Source organism: Colletotrichum jinshuiense, chromosome 4 (assembly GCF_051148585.1).
Source record: "Colletotrichum jinshuiense chromosome 4, complete sequence".
Classification (NCBI taxonomy): domain Eukaryota; kingdom Fungi; phylum Ascomycota; class Sordariomycetes; order Glomerellales; family Glomerellaceae; genus Colletotrichum; species Colletotrichum jinshuiense.
This window is the reverse complement of record NC_139311.1, coordinates 2,441,328-2,461,522: the sequence shown is the minus strand read 5'-3', so window position 1 is coordinate 2,461,522 and position 20,195 is coordinate 2,441,328. Positions and strand designations below refer to the sequence as shown.

The 20,195-nt window shown below is 55.7% G+C and overlaps 4 protein-coding genes across 4 annotated transcripts; 2 read left to right on the top strand and 2 right to left on the bottom strand.

Annotated features, from left to right (window-relative positions):
- Nucleotides 1-3,616: 3,616 nt before the first annotated feature.
- Nucleotides 3,617-8,540, top strand: EsH8_IV_000613 (uncharacterized protein; the record flags this gene model as incomplete). Its single annotated transcript, XM_083265503.1, has 5 exons — nt 3,617-4,204; nt 4,280-4,729; nt 5,093-7,963; nt 8,018-8,370; nt 8,429-8,540. The coding sequence occupies 5 exons, from the start codon at nt 3,617-3,619 to the stop codon at nt 8,538-8,540; spliced, it is 4,374 nt and encodes a 1,457-aa protein (XP_083124398.1).
- Nucleotides 8,541-10,124: 1,584 nt separating this feature from the next.
- EsH8_IV_000612 (DNA-directed DNA polymerase alpha catalytic subunit POL1) lies at nt 10,125-14,762 on the bottom strand (the record flags this gene model as incomplete). Its single annotated transcript, XM_083265502.1, has 5 exons — nt 10,125-11,867; nt 11,925-13,213; nt 13,267-14,257; nt 14,312-14,415; nt 14,471-14,762. 5 exons carry the CDS (start codon nt 14,760-14,762, stop codon nt 10,125-10,127), a joined length of 4,419 nt encoding a protein of 1,472 aa, XP_083124397.1.
- Nucleotides 14,763-15,309: 547 nt separating this feature from the next.
- On the top strand, nt 15,310-17,235 carry EsH8_IV_000611 (pentatricopeptide repeat-containing protein; the record flags this gene model as incomplete). Its single annotated transcript, XM_083265501.1, has 1 exon — nt 15,310-17,235. One exon carries the CDS (start codon nt 15,310-15,312, stop codon nt 17,233-17,235), a length of 1,926 nt encoding a protein of 641 aa, XP_083124396.1.
- A 551-nt stretch (nt 17,236-17,786) lies between these two features.
- EsH8_IV_000610 (RNA recognition motif domain-containing protein) lies at nt 17,787-19,011 on the bottom strand (the record flags this gene model as incomplete). Its single annotated transcript, XM_083265500.1, has 4 exons — nt 17,787-18,065; nt 18,149-18,685; nt 18,758-18,885; nt 18,969-19,011. The coding sequence occupies 4 exons, from the start codon at nt 19,009-19,011 to the stop codon at nt 17,787-17,789; spliced, it is 987 nt and encodes a 328-aa protein (XP_083124395.1).
- Between the last annotated feature and the right edge of the window lie 1,184 nt (nt 19,012-20,195).

Below are 20,195 nucleotides of genomic sequence, written 5' to 3'. Positions count from 1 at the left end.
CGACGCTGCTGGGCGACTTGAGGTGACAGAGAGTGAGTACCTGGCTTGGCCTTCGGGGGACGTCCGCCTCGTTCCGCCTCTCCAAGTAGCATTTGGGCTGTCCGCAACTGATTCGCGGTGGCAACTCTAAATTTTCGTGGCCCAATATCGTACCCGTTCGCACGAATAGTGACCTGAACACTACGTTTTGAGCCCGCCTTGGGATGGTGGTGGTCGGGGAGAAGTGCCAGCCAGTGCCACTAAGGCGGGCGGGCACGCATCCGCCGAGCTGGGCCCCTCCCCTAGCCTCAGATAAAAGTTGAATTGAGTCGAGTTTGAGATTACATCAGGCAGAGGAGGAGGGCCACAAGGGCGTTTGCCCCCCCCCCCCCCCGTACCCTCCCCCATATACTCTTCCGTTGCTAACCAGCATGTCAAGCCATAAGATTCCTTTCTCTCAAAGATCGGAGACAATGAGACAAGGAAACAAGCACAAAAGGAAGCTGTTTAAAATGACACGCAAAAAAACCCCGGCCATCTGAATTGGGCAAAGACGGGCATTGAGTCTTGATAACTCGTTGTACGGATAACTTGTCACCAATTTGGGATAAAACTTTTTTATAACTTTTTTCCTTTTTTGGGGGAAGGGACAATAGATGGCAAAAGGCACATGTCAGCCCTCTCCCTGACGCCGGGCAACTGCAGGGGTGTGAGCTCGGGCAGGGCAGGGTAGGGGTGTTTGGGGCGCCCTTGTCCAACCTTGGTCGCCTCTTCTTGCTCCTTGTCGGGTGTCCAGGGCAAGTGTTTGAAACCAGACGTTCCAAAATCAATTAAAAAAATTTCTTCCCTCTCGCCCAGGCTCGCTCGCTACGGGTTTCCGGGCCACTCACTACGCGGTCGCGCCGTGGAGCCCTACTGAAGAACAAAAACTCGTTGCCTCCTGAACAGATAGGAAAGGATAAGTGGCGTGAGACAGGCGCCCGAGTAACATGTTGCGGTGCAATGGGCGCAGCAATGCAATGTAATGTACATTTGTCAGTCTCGGCACAGAGCCTGCGTAATACATTCGCAACCGGAATTCAGCGACGGTGCGAGTTTGGGGATGGGAAACCCCCAGCAGCAGCAAACAAACGGAACGCCTTTCCTGGTCCCGGGTCCCCCTTCTAGAGGGTGAGGCAGTTTGCAGCGCAAAACCCAACTTTGCCTCGGGATGAATCGCGGATAGGGCAAAGGAAGAGACGAAGAGCCATTTCCGCAAGGGTCCTTGCTTGTTGGGCAGTCTAGCATCTCGGTGTCTGCACCTGGTCATCTGATATTCCTCTCCAGTCGGTATCTGTTGCGCTTGCCAGCTTGTCATGGAAGAACTCTCGACCCCGAGGGTGCGTAAGGTTAACAAAGGTGACCCCACCGGTTGACCTGGGAATTGGCATTTGTACACAGCCTGCCGGCCTGCCGAAGACACCCAAGCCACCCGCGGTGAGGTACCGAATACCGGAGTTTCACAACAAAAACCCACCAACCCTGGGAACCTTGGGGCCAAGGTGGAATCTGAGTCGAAAACGCTGATAGAGGCGGGAAAAAAAATCGTTCGAAAAAAAAAGGGTCCTTGAGTTTGTTGCGCAGATGGGAAAAGAGCAAGGGTGTAACCCCCTCCCTCCCTCCCCAGTCCCATTAATAACCACATCTGCTACCTTGGGCTGGAACTACCATCCGCGTCGTATCCAGCCTGAGAGCGAGGACAACCTGAGGAAATAACCTGGAATCAAAACGTGGTGCGTGCTCTGCGTGCTCTGTATCAGTGTATCTCAATGTACCCCAAGCTAAGGCAGTCTGGTCCAGGTAGAACCAAAACTTGGGGAAAGGCATGCAAGTAATCTGACCCGGCACCCAGCGTATGGGGGGGGGGCATCGCATGCCCTCGACTCTTCCACTGACAGGCCCGCGATTATCATGTCAGCATTGTCTTTGGTGCAAGGAGAGATGTTGGTATCTGCTTGGCTAAAGCTACAAATGCGCTGCTGTCTGCCTGCCTGTCTGTCTGTTCTTGGGGAACATTGCCGTCCGTACCTTGAGGGGCTTTCAGTCCTAGGTACCGGGCCACTTTGTCAGGTAGGACGGGAGCCCAGGGCAAGAGATATTCCGGGCGCTTGTACTATGCTATGTATACGTAGGTCATCTTTGTGTGTCTCGGTTGTCCCAGATGCATAAAGGTAGGAGACAACGATGGTAGTAGGAGGCTGAGTGCCTGACCCGAGAATAAATTGCAGTTGCCTTGGCCTACAAAACCGACACACAAAGACAGCGAGTGAGCCGGCTCATTAATACAAGCCATGGGCAGGCTTAGACCTACGGGTGCAAAGCCGCATGGTTTTGTTGTTGTTCACTGGTTGTGGTCCCGGGGTGAGGTGCCTAACCATGGCCGACTGACTGATGAGGGTAAAGTGATGAATAATTCATTGCCTCCTCGCAGAGAAAGAAAGGGACGGAACCCTTGGGGTACGGATTATTCGCTTTTTACAAGTTCACACTGTCAGTTGTGCGTAGTTAATGCGGGTCAGATACCGTGCTGATAAGCGAGCGAGATAGCCAGCGACGCACTGTCGTGCCGCTAAAAAGCAATGGGTTGGGGCCTTGGGGTAGCCCAGTGAATGGGTGCCATAGTGCCCTCAGAGGCCTGGTGAATGGGGGCTGGGGAGCACAGTGTCGTGTCTCCCCTGTCTCCGGTGTTAAAGGAGGAGAACAGGGCACTGGCTGGCTTGCTGGCTGGCTGGGTGTGAGGTGTGTGTGGGCTGGACCGTATCTGAGGTCAGTGTACGGATACAGAGAAATACGTAGTAGTGGCATCCGTAGGGTAGGTAGGTACTGGTGTATCTCCAGCTGGTTGTGGGTGTGCGCGCCGCGCGGGCTTTAGGACGAGGTACTTTCGGCAACGTACCTTTCCTGGGTCCTTCCCTCCCACCTCAGTCCCAGGTCCACGCCATAATATCTCCTCGCCCAAAATTTTTTTGGCTGCTCCTCTTCCAAATCTTCCTCACCACAAACACCGAAACTGGTCCAGGTGGATAATTTCCTCACCAGAGAGACCCTTTCTCCATCACAGTTTCTTCTGTACTTTCCCTTCAGAAGACAACTCCTCCTCTTCGTAATTCCCGCCGGTCAAAGGACACCTTTATTTGGTTTCTTCCAAGACCGCTGCGAAGGCCGACAGACCTTGTTCCCCCCTCCTCTCCACCCCATCGCACCTGGCGAGATTTCGTTCCTTCCGTCAAGGAATCTACGAACACTTCCTCCGCAACAACAACAAAAAAAAATCTCCTCCACCCCCCTTGGACCGAATCGATTCTTCCCCCTCCGGATTCGATTCATTCATAACGAGGATTTTTTTATCTCTCTCCTTCTCGAGTTCTTGAGAAACAGTCATTCACTTTTGAATTTCTGCGATTCATCAGATCCCCCCCAAGTCGAATCTGTGATTCGGTATCCGAGCGATCGTGTCAGTTGCCTCATTTCGACCACTTCGTCGACTATTTCAGCAACCACGTACATCGTCCCCCGACGCCGACGTTACCTCTGTTCCGAAACGGTTCTTCATTAAACGCAACTCTTTTCCGATACGCGCAACGACGAGATTCCACATATGACTTCGACTGCCAGCCCCCAGTCCAACCCGGCGCCCAACTCCTCTGCTGCGACTTCGGCTCCTTCATATGCGTCCGCTGCCGGTGCGAACAAGAAGCAAGCCTCCACGCCGCTGATTGCGACGGGATCCAACCCACCTGTGGTGGTCGCTGGCTCCTCTGCGCAAAATGCTAAGCCGTCTGCACCGTCACCAGTAAATGGACGTCCTCCCATCACTCCTGCTGTGCCTGCTGCCCCAGCAGTCGCCCACGGCTCCTCGAACATGAACGGAAACGCGCCCGATCACGCCCGCAAGAGCTCCGTTACTCTTAGCGCCAACGGACCCAACAGCTTCGCTCCCAACGGCGGCCCTGTCGGTGGTTCCAAGCCCGGCATTCAGTTCGGCTACAACTCTCCTGCTGTCGCGCACAGCACTGCTCAGGCCACGGCCGCCCCTATCCCCATCCCCGGATCCAACCAGCGGGTGCCTTCTCCTGCACACTCCCCCTCTCCTATCCCTCAGCCCTCTGCCAGCGGTGGTCGTCCCCCCTCGGGCATGGCTCCGTCCAACGCAATGACGTTTGGCAGTCTCGGAAGCGATGGCGATGTAAGTTACTACCCTACCTGCCCCGACGGGACGTCGCACTCGTGTTTCCGCTCACTAACATTTTACTCTCACCAGCGCCACATGAGACAAGGCTCTACTCCTCAGACTCAGGCCGCTCTGCCGGCGCAGCCTGGCTCGCACATCCGAAGGGAGTCTGGTGTTTCCCAGCATAGTGATGTGGGCGGACCCGCTGGTTCTAACCAAGGCCCCAACCGACAAGGCTTCCAGCCCCAGGGTGGTCGTGGTCGTGGATTCAACCCTCATCAGCCCCCCTACAATGCCAACATGGGATTTCCGCCGAACCAGCAATACCGCAACGGTCAAGGACGTGGTAGCATGCCGCCCGCCTTCCACCCCGGAAGACCGATGCAACCCTACCCCAACTCACCTCAGCCGACCCGAAGCCCTGCCCTGGCCCAGTCACAGCCGGGTACCCCGAATATGCCTCCGGCGCAGATGCACCCGATGCCCATGGCTACTCCTCCTCAGTACCACTACCCGCCGCCGAACATGGCGCAGCCACAAGTACATCCCCCTTCCTTTCAAAATACTTTCGTTCCGTCTTTCAAGAGCAAGAAGAAGAGTCAACGTCGTGACTGGGAGAAGTCCTCCAATCACAAACAGTGGCATACAGATACTTCACATGAGATGCCTTTTGACGTCAACAGGCCTCGGCGCCATAGCAAGGGCGGAGAGCAGCTTTGGATGGCCGGCTCTGGCAAGCCTCTTTCGGGCAACAGAGCTTACTATCCAGGGTTGGGTGAAGCCAGCTTCACTGACCAGCCTCATTTGTCGTCAACTGGCTCTTGTCTTCCTCGTCCCCCCATTCCTCCTATTGATCTTTCCCCTGAAAGCGGCAATTTTAAGAGAATGCTAACACACACAAAGCAGCAGTACGGTTACCCTCCCCAACCGACTCAGTACGACCAATTCGGCCGACCCATCTACTATAACCAGATGGGATATATGCCCTCTCCTCCCGGAGGCCCCCCGGCGTTCCAGCCCGGTTTTGTGCCCCCCCCTTACCACCAGCCTGCACCGACTGCCATGTCGCGTACATCTTCGCACTCTGAGAGGCCCTCCTCCAGCACTGGGCAACCGAGCCAGCCTGTCGTTGTCTCTGGCACACCCCAGCCCCAGAATGCTCAAGTCAAGACCCCCATCGTGGCATCATCTGGCACCTTTGTTCGCCCGAAGAAGAGCGCCGCCATTGTGATCAAGAATGCTGCCGGTGAGGCGGTCGACTTCAAGAGCATCAAGACTCCTTCCTCGCCCGCTCCCAGCATTCAGCAGTCCAAGACTCCTCCGATTGTGACATCTACCCCCACTCCCCCCCCCAAGTCGGCGACGCCGTCCCACGTCCGCAACGACAGTCAGGCTACCCCCAAGACTCGCCAAGAGATCCAGGATGAGTTGAGAGCCAAGATCCAACAGGCCAAGGGCGGCGAAGACAAGGCCAAGGAAGAGGCTGATGCCAAGGCCAAGGCCGTTGAGGAAGAGAAGAAGGCTGCCGAGGCTAAGGCCGCCGAGGAGAAGGCTGCTGAGGCGAAGGCCGCCGAGCAGAAGGCTGCTGAGCAGAAGGCTGCTGAGGCCAAGGCTGCTGAGGCCAAGGCGAAGGCTGATGCCGATGAGAAGGCGAAGGAAGAGGCTCGCAAGGCCGAGGAAGAGGCCGAGGCCAAGCGCAAGGCTGCCGAGGAGGAGAAGGCCAAGGCCCAAGCCGAGGCCGAGGCCGAGGCAAAGGCCAAGGCGGAGGCTGAGAAGGCTGCCGAGCCCGCTGCCGACGAGGAAGACGAAGTTGAGCGGATGATCCGCGAGATGGAGGAGGAAGACGCTCGCCGTGAGAAGGCCGCCGCGGAATACAACGCCAAGAAGGCTGCCGAGAAGGAGGCTCAGAAGAAGGCCGACGAGGCTAACAAGGCTACCAATGCCGCTGAGGCGGACCGCAAGCTCCGTGAGGCCGAACGCGAGATGGAGCGTCTTGAAGAGGAGAGGGAGAGAAAGCGTGCTCAAGGAGGTTCTGCCCCCTCGGTTGCCGACTTGCTGTCGAAGAGCAAGTCTGGAGATGCGGCCGACAGCGAGCCCGCAAAGGTTGGCGATGTTGCCGACAAGCTTTCCAACCTCAGCATCGGCGACTCCAAGGCATCTACTCCTACCGAGGCTTCCGCCCCCAGAGCCACTCCCACCGAGAAGCGCGGCCCCAAGCCTTCGCCGCTCAACCTGGCTCCCCTCAACACCAAGCCTGTTGAGCCGCCTCAGCCTAGTGCTGCTCTTCAATCTCTGAAGTCTGCTCGCTTCTTGACCGTTATGAACCAAGATCTCTACCCCGCTGGCATCAGCTCTCCTAACCCGGCTTTGAACGCTGCGGTTGCCAAGAAGGGAAAGACTTTCAAGTACGATGCTCAGTTCTTGCTGCAGTTCCAGAAGGTGTTCACCGAGCAACCTTCCACCGAGTTCCACCAGCAGGTCAAGTCGCTCATTGGCGACAATGACGGCTCCCGCTCCGCGGCTACTCCTCGCGCCGGTTCCAGCCGTGGAGGCTCGCAGCGTGGCGCTGTTGCAGCGAACCCCATGGGCAGTTTCCGGGGCCCGGCCAACCAGAATGTCCGAGGCACGACATCTGCCGAGCGTTTTGCCCTTTCCAACGCTGCCATGGGCTCAGGCGGTCCTGTCGGCGGCATGGGCACTTTCCGTTCTTCGTTCCCCGTTGGCTCGCAAATGTCCAGAACCCCCTCTTCCTCTAACATGGGACCTAACTCTCCCAGGACCCGCTCTGCCCGAGGCGGCGGCGGCAGCAGACGAAATGACTACAACGCCAAGGAGGCACAGGCGGCCAAGACCATGCCCCTTACCGCGGGTATGGATCTCAAGCCTATCACGGTTTCCGCCACAGGCTGGAAGCCGACCAGCCTTGGCAAGAGCAGCGCTCAGGCTGCACCTGCCAGCGACCACATGGATCCCGAAATGGTCCAGCGCAAGGTCAAGGCTGCTCTCAACAAGATGACCCCGGAGAAATTCGACAAGATTGCCGACCAGATTCTTGCCATTGCCGGCCAGTCCAAGGACGAGTCCGACGGCCGCACTCTTCGCCAGGTCATCCAGCTTACCTTTGAGAAGGCTACCGATGAAGCTCACTGGGCTTCCATGTATGCCAAGTTCTGCAAGCGTATGCTTGACACCATGAGCCCCGAGATCCGTGATGAGAACATCAAGGACAAGAACGGCGTCGTTGTCAGCGGAGGTGCCTTGTTCCGCAAGTACCTCCTCAACCGTTGCCAGGAAGAATTCGAACGTGGCTGGAAGGTCAACCTGCCTAACAAGCCGGAGGAAGACGAAGGCAAGCCCCAGTCGACAGAGGCTACCATGCTTTCCGACGAGTACTACATTGCAGCTGCTGCCAAGCGTCGTGGTCTTGGTCTCGTTCAGTTCATCGGTGAGCTGTACAAGCTCGGCATGCTCACGGAGCGCATTATGCACGAGTGTGTCCGCAAGCTTGTTGACTATGAGGGCGTCCCCGATGAGGCTGAGATAGAGTCTCTGTCCAAGCTGCTGAGAACCATCGGTAGCAACCTAGACGCTTCTGACAAGGGTAAGGCATTGATGAACGTCTATTTCGACCGTATCCAGCATATGATGGACATGCCCGAGCTTGCTAGCAGATTGAAGTTCATGCTTCTGGACGTCATCGACCTCCGGAAGTCTGGCTGGGCTTCAAAGGAGGCCAACAAGGGACCCAAGACCCTTGATGAGATCCGCGCAGAGGTATGCTAATCTTGAACTTCCCCTAACCGAGACCGCGAGCTAACAATGACACAGGCTGAGGCAGCTGCTCTGGCGAAGGCGCAGGAGAACCAGCGCGGTGGCAGCCACCGTGGTGGTCCCGGTGGCCGTCCCAACATGGGCCGTGGCGACTCGCGCAACTTCTCGTCAGGCTACATGCAGGCCCAATCCAACCAGGTCGGCATGGACGACTTGCGCCGCCTGAAGGGCTCTACCAACAGAGCTGCCAGCGGCAACATTTCCCTTGGCCCTACTTCCATGTTTGCTTCGCGCAGCAACAGTGGTCGCAGATTGGGCCCTGGCGGCTCCCTGGGCCGACCTGGTGAGGATTCCGGTGCTTCATCCCGCACGGGAACGCCACCCACCACTCAACACCACAACGCCTTCAGGTATGTTGTCTCCTATTCTGACCCTTTTCGTATGCAACTGCCACTAACACACCCATAGCGCGCTCGCCAACCTGGACAACGAAACCCCAGCCTCACCTCCCTCGACTGCTGCGTCGCCTGCGCTGTCCAAGGCTGTTCCCGACAGTGCTGCTGCCGGTGAAGCCAAATGAGGAGAGAAGCTGAGCTTTTCCTTTTCCAACAAGTCATTGCATTTTAGCAAATAGACGGGGCGGGGGCTGTTTGGTGCATTTACACAAAGGGTTTTTCACAGTTCGTGTTTCAAAAGTTACCCTGATATTTGCTGCGGACCATGATACCTCGAGAAGAATACCGACATAGACGATTCACACTGAGATGACCTCTCACTAGGAAGAGAGGTTTTCCAATTTCGGACCCCGGATGTCTCTTTCACATCCGGCTCTCTTCACCCACCCGATCGCATCCTCGATGCGCTCTCACACTGTGTTTTATTCCTTTCTAATACGAGTTCACGACGCTTTATGGGTCATCTTTTACGTGCCTGGCTACGTTGGGGGGATGGGGAGGACAGGAAATGGTTGAATGCAAAGGCCAGAAGCACGAAAGAAGAGACGACCTTGGGAGAGTCCATCCAGCAATGGAGAGCTCATGCGCACAATCAGGCTGCGTGCTTGCTCTTTATGGCGGATACGGGGGAACACTTCAAAAAAGCATACGAAGGAGCTTCAGCCAGGTCGTGATCCTGTTATGCAAAAAAGGGGAATTCTGGGATTTGTTCAGAAGAGGATTTTCGTCTTTTTCCTTTGGCATTGGCTTGGTCATTGGCTTGGTCTCTCACATCACACACTTGGCATGGTCCGCAAGGAACACTGCGGAATGGAAGTCCCCCCGGTTATGGGAGGGAACGGTCTGGTTTAACGTCTCATCAATGCAGAAGAGAGGTTCCCAGTTGAAGCTCAGATCTGCATCATGCCACTGGTCGCCAACAGCGGCTTGGTTCTGGTTTGGGGGATTCGACTGGCACGATGGCGGGGTTAATCGGCCGGGCGGAGGACTTAATGCTTCTCTGACTTGTACATTTAATTCGGCACGAGCCGGCCAGTGGGACCAGCACACAAAAGACTACATAGTTCACAATTTTTCTTGTGTCCTCAAACGATTTCATTGATGATATTTGCAACTGCCCTGTATGCTCGTGTGCTCGTGTGCTTGTGTGTGTATGACCAAAACGGTATCGTGCATGAGGGCTTTCCTTCCCCCCCTCCCATCCCCTTGTAGATGGCCTCAAGTTCGTCAGATACACCCCCTGCTAACCCTGATGCATCCCTGCGGAGCTCATCCACCGTGTTGGCCTACCAACCACTTTGAAATGAAGGGAGGAGCAGCCCTGAAGGGCAATTGCAACAGTTGGAGGTTCTCTATGGGACGTGATGGAAGGGGTCACCGGCGCCAGCGGAAAGGTAGCAGGTGCATGTTTGGAATTAGTCTTGCTTCCCAGGATATTACTACATGTTTGCCAAACGGCTTTCTGTCGGCAAAAGGCCGTCTGTCGCCCCGGCTTCCCAATCTCAACCAAACTCCAAGCTCATCAACTCCAAAGACCTTGAAGAAAAGGCCCTCATTTCACGCCAAAACGTACCCGACCAAGCCCTATATAAACTCAAGGGCGAGTGAGGCCCGTGGCCCTGCCCCCCTCCCCCCCCCTAAAAAAAGCATCGTCCATGCCCAGGCCCATATCTCAATCATCATCATACCATGCGCACCTGGAAATCTGCCTACGCCGCAGCAATAAGGGGCTTGTTGAAACCCAGCTTCGCAAACAGTGTATCCATTGCGACCCATTGCCTACCACACTTGTCAAGGTACTTGCCCACTACACCCTTAATCGTGTCGAAGCGGATACGGTTGTGTTCCGCCATCGCCAGGATCTTGTCCTTATTCTCACGCGATAGGTCATTGGCGTTATCGGCCGAGGCCTTGGTCTTTGCCTTTTCGACGTCCCACAGGCTGGAGAAGTACACTAGCTGGTTGTAGATGGCCTTCTCGGTGTATTCGTAGCGCATCCGGCCAAGGCAATCCCGAGCAAGGCCCTTGGGGCCTGGGCAGCGGGTGCCATAGACGTTCATCTGCCGGGTGCGCATGCCACAGGCGGAATCGTCGCATACCAACCAGCCCTCGTAGTAACGCGCCGTCTGGGTGCGGAGAGCATGCTCGAGCTGAGCCACGATGGAGAGGGTAGAGAAGGTTGCACCACAGGAGCCGCACAGCACACCTGATGCAGAGACACGGTCGGGCTGAGCCAGCAGCCCCTCGAACACCGAAGAAGCCTTGCACGAGCGGCAACGAAGTGAGAGTCGAGCGCACTCGGCGAAGCGTACGTCGTCGGGAATTTGAGACTCCAAGGGATGGATCTCCATGTCGTTAGAGCCGCCATGCTGCTGGTCCTGGACCGACTTGTACTTGCGAATATCTAGACCGAGGCACTCCGCGAGCTGAGAACTCGATGTTCCGACGATGTTCGCGCATAGACGCTCGACTGGGGGGAAGATTTGCTTGCTGATATACCATTCGACGTCCGGTGAGAGTCCGGAGTCGGCCATCATGACGTCTGGAGGAGCATACGCCCTCTTCGGAGCAGGGTCGGAGCTCTGAGGATCGCCAGTGATGATGTAGGAAATGACGTCGCCACGGCGGACCGTCTTGCCTCGGGCAATCTCCCTCAGAGCGACCTGAACCTGGGGCATCGAGTCTGCGTTGGGATATTCCGTTGGGCCTTTGCCGAGCTGTGTAAAAATGATGTACTTTTGCACAGGAATCGCCTGCTCTCGCATCTTCCCGGAGATCTCTCTGAGATACTCGTGGATACGGGCAATGGAGACCTCGGTTTCGTCGCCGGAAAGAATGTCGTTAAGAATCCTGCTAGAGATTTCCTTGGACAGGCCGCAGTACTCGCGACGCTTCATATCTAGACCCTTGACTTCCATCTTCTCGATGAAATTGCCGTCCTTCTCAACCAAGTTGATAGCGGCGTACTTCTTCTTGGCCTGTAGCAGGATGCGGCGGAAGACGTTGTCAATGTCGATTTCGAGAAGTCTGTATCGCTCGTTGACGGCCTTCTTGAACTCGTGGCCGACCTTGAAGGCATCGGCGACATTCTCGACATTGGCGTTGATCATAACGGAGTCAGTGTCTCCATAAATGACCTGGAGGGCCTTGCTCTCGGCGAGCTCCTTGGTGCTGCGCAGAATTTCACGACCCTTGTATGTGGTCAAGACGGCAAGGGGGCGGGCGTAGAAGCGGGACTTAGTGTAGCCCAAACATCCGTACATGGAGTTGGCAGTAAGCTTCAACGCAAGCTGCTTGATCTCCCATGTGGCCAGCTGTTCTGGGGTGGCATTTCTGTCCTTCATCAAAGCCTTTACTTGCCTTCTTCGGCTGACAAGCGTGGCAATGAGTCTGGGCAGGATGCCTTGGTCTTGTTCCTTAGGGACCTCAGGCACAGCATCGCCGTCTTCCTCCTATGACATGAGTTAGCATATGGATGGATCCAAGGTGTGGCAGGGAGTAGAACTTACCATGGCTGATCTGTCCACGGTCGTGAAGCAGATGTTGAACTCCTGGATGATGGACGGATACAGGGAGTTGAAGTCCATGACAAGAACAAACTTGTCATACAGACCCTTCTCAGGCTCAAAGACAAGACCTCCCTTGTACTTGTCCTTCTTTTTGCCTTCACCTTCGTCCTCTTGGTTCTCTTCCTGGGCCATTCTGCCTCTGAAAGTTTGCTTGTCCGGGCAGATGTACTTGTTGCGATGGAACTCGTGGAGTAGAATGTACTCGTTCCGCTCTGCACGGGTACCGGTGAGAGTTCTCGCCCAAGAGTTGCCGGCAAGGTTGGTGAGGACCTTGGTCAGAGGAAGAAGTTGGACCTGCAAAGCCAGCGCAGTGATAAAATAGGTGTCGGTTTCCATATGTGTCACGTAGTTCATCATGCCCGTCTTGGATTGCGTCGCCCACGTTTTGAGTGCAGCTTCGTTATCGATATCTTGGCGGATGTTATCGCCAGGCAAATAGAGGCTGCACATTTCCGTCAAGCTCCAAGACTGACACTTGTACATGGCAGATTTTCCAGCATCGTTGGCGAGGTCGCAAAGCAGGCGACCAGACATGATTTGTCTCTCGGCAAAAACATTACCGCCGACTTTGTTCATAGAAGCCGGCCATTGTGTTCGTTTGAGTCGGCCAAGGCGGGACCATTGGTGGGTCTTTTTCTCGTGCAGGCGGTTGAGAAGCACGCTGTAGTCGACGCCTTCTAACTGGTGTCCAAGAATGACATCCGGGTCCACGACATCAAGCTGGGCAAGGAAGAACATGAGAATCTCAGACTCTTGACGGAAAGTTTTGATCAGGCCTCTCTTGCTCTCCTTTGCCAGTGATTCAAACCCAAGGGGAAATGCTGACCCATAAGGTCGAATGAGCGTGAATGTCCGGCAAGGCAGCTTCTCGGCAGGGGTAGTGTCGCTCAGGGATGTCTTCTCGTAAATCCGAGCACTGATTGCAAGGATCTCTTGCTTATTGGCTTTGGCATTGAAGACGGTTCGTAAAGCGACGCTCATCAACGTAAGGGGAGGGGCGTCGAGGTTGTCAGAGTCACTCAGGGGGGAGACCATGTTAGGATGCTCGACGAGCACTTCGAGCTTGCAATGAGAGGCATTCTTCAGGGCACCAAAATCGGCATCGGTGATCTTCAGCCAGCAAGGACCCATAATGTTCTTCCACAAAACAAACTGTTCGAACAGCGCGGTATTTGTGCCGAAAACATGAGAAAATGTCTCGCCATTGGTTGATCCGTCAAGCAAGGTCTCTGCTCTGAATTAGCCACATAAACTACTTCGTCTGTTTTGATAAATCACTTACTTGTATACGGGTAAAGACACTTCAAGTACTTCGCCTCTTTAGGGATCCCTGGCATCTCGAATGCGTATCTTCGGGTGCAGGCCTTGATCTTGTACATGTCGACATTCATCTTGGTCATGATGGTGTCAACCTCGGAGTAGACGTCCTTCATTTCCACCTCCTCGCCAGTGTCTTCTCCGCCCTGGAACTTCGTTTGGCGGGGAAGGAAAAACAGCTTGCGGAGGATATTGTCAACCTTGACGAAGCAGCTGACATAGACCCCAGTCTTCTTGTTCAAGACTTTGCCGAAAAGACAGAGACTGCCGTTGACCTCGGTGTAATCTGTCCAAAACATGTTCAGACTGCCATCTTCCTCGATAGCGTCCTTGAAATCTATCTTGCCGACAGTTCTGGGCTCCGCAGCAGAGCTAGCGACAACGTTGAGCTGGTCGGTAATGGAATTCCACGCAGACGAGTCCACTGCTGCAGCAGGGGCCTTGGCAGGGGACGAATTTAAGGGTGATGTGAGTGGCTCGGGCTTCACAAGCTTTTTGGGTGGTCTTGACCCCGCGATGTTGACGCTAGCAGCGGCAACCGCACCGGTGTGGGCAACCTCCATCATATCCTCATCGTCATCCTCCTTTGCTTCCTGCTTGATTTGAGCCTTGCGCTGGGCCACCTTGGCGGCAGGCGATGATGGCGCTGGGTCAGACATAGGAACGTCATCTGTAGTGATTGGGATAGGACTATCGTCCCTGTCGTCGCCCAGTGGTGGCAGGTAGCCATCATCGGGCAATGTATCAATGTTGGGGGATGACTGTCTATCGTCTACGGTCTTCGTTCGTTTGACAAGACGCTGCCGGGCCTCGGGGGCGGGAGAGAGCACACGAGCTCGTCGTCGTTCCGGAGATCGGTTGCGCTTAGCTGATCGAGAAGCGGGGGCGGGGATGTTGGCGTCGACCTCGCCCAGCAAATCGGCCAGGAAGTCGTCATCCTCTTTTGTCTTGGCAACCTATTCCTAGGGTTAGTTCGACCTCATTCTAGTATGCGAGTGTGTCGCGCGAACCTTGGGTTTTGCCTGTGCCTTGGAGGTGCCCTTTGTGAAGTATTCGCTGATGTCTCTGTCGTTGGCGTCTCGCTTGGCTGCATCATCTTCGCGCTGCTTCTTTGCTGCTGATTGTCAGCCATTGAGCCCATTAATCGGCGCGTGATGACTCTTGCTTACATGCTTTGCTTGGCCGGCCTCTGCCTTGAACTGCCACCTCATCCTCGCTGTCCGAGTAGTATTGAGGGGCACGATCCCACTCCTCTCGGCCGTCGTCGGCATATCCCTCGCCGTTGTCGTCGACGACAAAGTCATCCTGGTCCAACCGATCTCGAATGATCTTCTTGTATTGATTCTCATCAACCTCCTCGTACAGCTCGTCGACCTCGTCGACCTCGTAATTGCCCTTCTTGCCGGCCTGTCGGAGAGCCCGAAGCTCGGCCAGCTTTGAGCGCCTGTCGACCTTGGGCATGATGGACAGACTCGGTGTGAATGGTGGGTATAATAGAAGAAATCCAGAGGCCCCGTGGAGGATTTTAATTCATGTTACAGAGAAACCAATGTCGCCCGCGGGTTGTTTTGGTGGAATTAGCGTCTCAGTATGGATTGGCTTCAGGTTGGATTACGCCTGGCTGTTGTGGGCGGGATAGCCAAAGTACGGATTTCATATGCACTATAATTTGGCAGGCAGACAGGGGTGTCGCGCGAAGAAATCGCGTCCCGTGTTTGGCGACGCGTTTTTGCTTAATTGGCCTCAGGTCAATTGGCCGCTTTCCACAAAAAGGGTGGGGTGGGTGCGAAAGAGGGCCTGCCCCGCAACCAACGTCAATAGACTGCGTGACACGCTAAACCATGCAGGACGGGTCGCTGTACTTTGTACCCGTACCCGTCCGTTACTTGAGCTGTCCGATAAGATAAGGGAGCTTTGGCCGGTCGTCGCAAAATTTCCCAAGTCGCCTCAGTTTCGAGGGTCCAGGAGTTTCCAACTTTTTTGCGACATTCGCAGATAAGTATTCAAGATGTTGTCCTGCAAGGCTTGCCTCAAGCGGGCGCTCCAGCCGATTTCCAGCAAGACTTCTCTTTCAGAGGCATCTTTCTCGCTGTCAGCCTTCCAACATGGCCTTCCGGTGCGCCAACCCCAACGTTCCCACACAACCGCCGCCGGCGCCGCCTTCTTGAACGAGAAGCTCGCGCAGCAAAGCCCGGAAGACGTGAACGATGCTCAAAACCTGGCCGAAAAGAGGAGGAAGCAAAAGATGGACTGGGCCGTTGGCAAGCACCTTGAGCACATGGACGACCCCTACAAGATCGCCAAGCATGTCGAAGCAACCCTCAGGAAGGACCGCTTCGACGAGGCCCTCCTCCTCGTACAGCGCGCCAGCAAGACCAAGCAGGTCGTCGTGGCCTGGAACCACCTCATCGAATACCAGATCAGCGAGAAGAAGCGTGTCAACGCCGCCGTCAAGCTCCTCAACGACATGAAGAAGCGCGGCCAGCTCCCTAACGAACAGACGTATACTATAATCTTCCACGGCTGCGCCAAGTCCCGCGACCCCAAAGCCGCCGTCGCCAGGGCCGTCAGTATCTACAACACGATGCTCAAAGAGAACCAGCGCGTTCGGCCCAATTCGATCCACCTCAATGCCGTGCTCCAGGTGTGCGGCCGCGCAGGCGACCTCGAGGCCATGTTCGCCATCGCCGACACGGCCGATCCCAAGACCGGTCGCCGGACTACGGCATACACATACACGGCCATCATCAACACGCTTCGCGCACAGGCCGAGTCCGAGGAAAAGCGAAAGGGCCTATCCCTTCAGGAGCACGTCGAGCTGGCGCAGACGACGATTAAGCGGTGCAAGGCCATCTGGGAAGAGATAATGCGGAACTGGCGCAAGGGCAGCCTGGCCATCGACGAGGACCTAGTGTGCGCCATGGGCCGCGTCCTGCTGCTCGGAGGCAACAAGGAGAGGTCCGAGATCATGCTCCTGCTGGAAGAGACCATGAGCGTCCGCGACTTTGCCCGCTCCAACGCAGACAAGGAGTACGCATCTCGCATGAACGAAAAGATGAAGGGCATCGCCGCGCCCGGCTCAGAAATACGAAAGCCCGTCCCCTCGTTACCCAAAGTCTTCTACGCCGTGCCGCGGTCCAACACCCTTTCCCTCGTCCTCACGGTCCTCCGCGACAGCAGACAGACCAAGCTGGGCGTCAGGTACTGGGATCACTTCGTCCACTACTACGGCGTCAAGCCCGACATTGACAACTGGCATCAGCTGATCCGCATCTACGAACGCAGCGGGTCGAGTCGTGACGCAGCCAAGGCCGTGCAGCAGTTGCCTCCCGATCAAACCCTCCCCATCATGTACCGCCGCGCCCTCTCCGCTTGCATCAACGATAATATGAACAAGAATGCATTCGCCAACGCGACCATGGTCCTCGACAAGTTAACGTCGCACGCTGCCGCCTCGAGGGAGGCAGGGCCCCTCGACGTGCGGGACCTCAACATGTACCTCAAGGTCGCAATGCTCTCCCACTTCCAATTCCGCATGATGGCCAAGGCAGGCGACGTCGAGGCGGCGAAGTCCGGCTATGGCGAGCAGCTGGCCGCCGCGGTCAACAACCTCTGGGAGCCGTTCCTTGCCGTAAAGGAAGCGACCGTCAAACCGGGCAAGAAGTCATCCGCCGCCCCTTCGACAACGCCGAAGAAGCGCGCGGCATCCCTCGAGGAGCTCGTTGAGCTCGCGCGCAAGATGATCGGTGCCGTCGACAAGGTCGTCAACGAGAACAGGCTCGCCAGTGCCGAGGCTCTCGAGCAGCTCAAAGACAAGCGGAACCGCCTGAACCGTTTCGTGGTCGAGTTCACCGACCCGAACCAGCAGAAGCAACAGCCCGAATCAACGACAGAGGGTACGGACCGTCGCGACGGTAAGATGTGGGAATTCTAGCTTTCCCCTGGTGGGGTGAGGTGAGGTGTACCATTTTGTAGAATATCGTGCCGTTTGTACTATAGACCCGGCTTCAAGCGCCCATGCCACACACATTACACAATACCCCAACTATCTTGTAACATTATAGTCGTTAAACAGAGTCCTTTCTGTCGTTCGTGTACCACGCAGCTCTGGTCTGGTTCATTATCGCCCTGCCTTCGCCGCCCTCCTGCGGCCACGGCCAGCAACAAAGTAGACCGAAAAAAAATGTATGACAATCATCCCCTGGGGGGGGAGAAGAAGAAGAAGAAGTTGTTTTTATCTACTATTACATATTCTTCCTCACTTCCTCGAAAAAAAGGAAATACGCTCTCGGAAAACAATCGAGAGAGAATAAGCCCGGTTGATCGCCATGAAGAAACCCAACACATACACATGGGGTCGCCAGGTATTCGACCCTTTCCGCCCGCGCTCTACTAACGCCTTAGAAGAAGCAACCCTCGATTTGTTTTTTCTCTCTTTTCTTCCGTGTCTTGTCTCCGAAGTGATTTCTTTCTCTAGTCACTCCCTCATCGTCGTCCAGCGCCACGGTTGAAGCCGCGCCCTCTACGGTTACCACCACCGCCGCTACCACCAACGAGCCTGTCGCTGTAAAGGCCATTGTTGGACGGCCCGGCATTGTCTTCCTCCATGACCTCGGGAAAACCGTTGGTGCCGTCAATGACATTTCCCGATGTCGGGCGGTTGTTCGCGCCGCGGGATCCGGGCCCGGTGGGTGCGCCCGCGGGGCCAACGGGCTCCTTGTAGCCGCCCGGCTTGGGGTAGACCTTGATGATCCGTCCGTCGGCCTACCACACCACGAATGTCAGCCATGATCCAAATAGTAGCACATCCGGCCCCAGCAAGGGGACAGAGGCAAAGAGACACGTACCGTCTGATTGTTGAACGTAGCAATTACAGCATCGCCTCCCTCCTTGGTCGCGAACACCATCTCTGCTACAATGAGCGGGCTCGTCTTGATGATCCTGCAGCTCAGCATCTCCCCGCCGACGGGCGTCATCGCGCTCTCGATATCCGCAGCCGTCGTCCCCGGCGCAAAGTTCTGCGCCATGACGGCAAAGGGACCTGCTAGTCCGCGGATCGACAGACCCCTCTTCGCCGCAGGTCCAGTGGGTATGGCGAGCGCGGCAGCAGTCATCTGCACGTCGGCCATGGCCTCGCTACGCTCGATCGCAGCGGCTACCTTGGCTGCCCTCTGGTCGGTGCGTCTATCGGTTCGTCTGTTCGTCGCAGCGGGAGCAGGCTTGCCTCCTGGAGCGGAGATGCGCGACGCAAGGCCGCCAGCGCCAGAGTTGCCGCCGCCGTTTCTTCCTCTTCCACCGTTCACAGTTCCATGGAGGTCATGGGTCCAGTCGCCATCGATATTGCCGGCAGGGAGGGCCTTGGGGCCAAGCGACACGGTGCGCTGCTATTAGATCGCAGAGACGTCAGCCTGCGCAGCTCTTCGGGGTGCTGCACACGCGGGGGTGAAAATCCATACCTTCTTCACGCCAACTCTGCTGGCCAGCGACGGGCCCGCTCCAGGCTTGACCTTGATCGGGGCGCTCTGCCTTCTATCCTTAGAGAAAATCTTCTGTGCAAGCGCTTCATTCTTCTTTCTCTCTCGCCCTATAACCGACAACAACCCTTCGATTAGCGACTGGTCCGAGTTGGCGACGCTGTGGTCCCTATCCAGCAGAGATCGATCCTACCTTCTTGGATAATCTTCTCGAAATCGGTTGCGACCTTGGCCATGGTGGCGGTTGCTGGAGGACGAATGTTTCGATTGGAATGGGTAGGGACTTCCGGGTTGGAGGTCTTCGTCGCAAAGCCGAAGGTGCCAGAGCTCAATGCGCTAGAGCGACGGTGATGGCGCTGCCAAAATTTGGCAAAGAATTACAATGTCTGACTGGTGCCGAGGCCGTGGCAGTAAAGGGAGATCCGATAAAGTCGGGTAAGGCAAGTTTTGGGGGACGGATACCTTGCAAAGACCCTGGAGAACATGGGACAGAAAGTTAACTTGAGGCTGACCAGGGCGCGTTTGGTTTGCGAGGTCGTGGAGCGTGTTCCAGGTGTCTCCACTATATTTGTACGTACTCATATGGAGCCGCCGTCCTGAGCCGCACTGCAGGGGGTGGCTTTAAACCGGCGATCCTAGTATGCATTTTACAACCATATTCTGGATCAACCATTGCTCTATGACAGCCAACACTTGGTATACTAAGACTGTTTTGACTCCTTCGGTCGTGGTGTCGATACTCAATGATGCATATCCTCCAAAAAACAAGCCATACACGGGATGCTGACTTACATTCCTTCAGCGAAGGATATCATCCCGATCAACGCTCCCCTCTTCATCACTGCATATATGGCCATGTGCGCCATGCTTGACGTCGACATCGGTTCCATCTGCCAAGTCCATTTCAAATGATATCTGTCTTCTGTTCGAATCATCTCGTGAAAGTACCTCAAGCTGTCTGATAGACGTCAGACTTTTCGCCTTTCCCTTCAGTTTCTTGCCACCTAAACTAGGATGCAGTCTCTCGGTGCCATCGCTGGAACCGGTAGGGTGGCTGTTTTCTTCATCTCTGCACTTATCGCCCAGCTTGGCTTTATTCCGGGCATTCGTATGCTCTGGAGTATAATATTGCCAATCCGTGCAGCAACTGCTTCGAGATCCGCGTCTGCGGCGAGAGATCATGTTCGAACTCATGCCTGGGACTGTAACAAGTTTAGCCGTATCTCTGGTCTCTTTGTGTATTTGATCCCAGATCCTGGAGTTGTTCGTCTCCAGTATCGGCTCCCTGGACAGTAAGTCCGCCGAAGATGCGTGAAGGGTCTCCTCGGCAGAGACGGGAATCGTAGGCGGAAACCAATTTAAGCCGAGCTGTAGTTTCTTCTGCTGGACCATTTGCTGGATCGACTTCACTTGGGTTTGT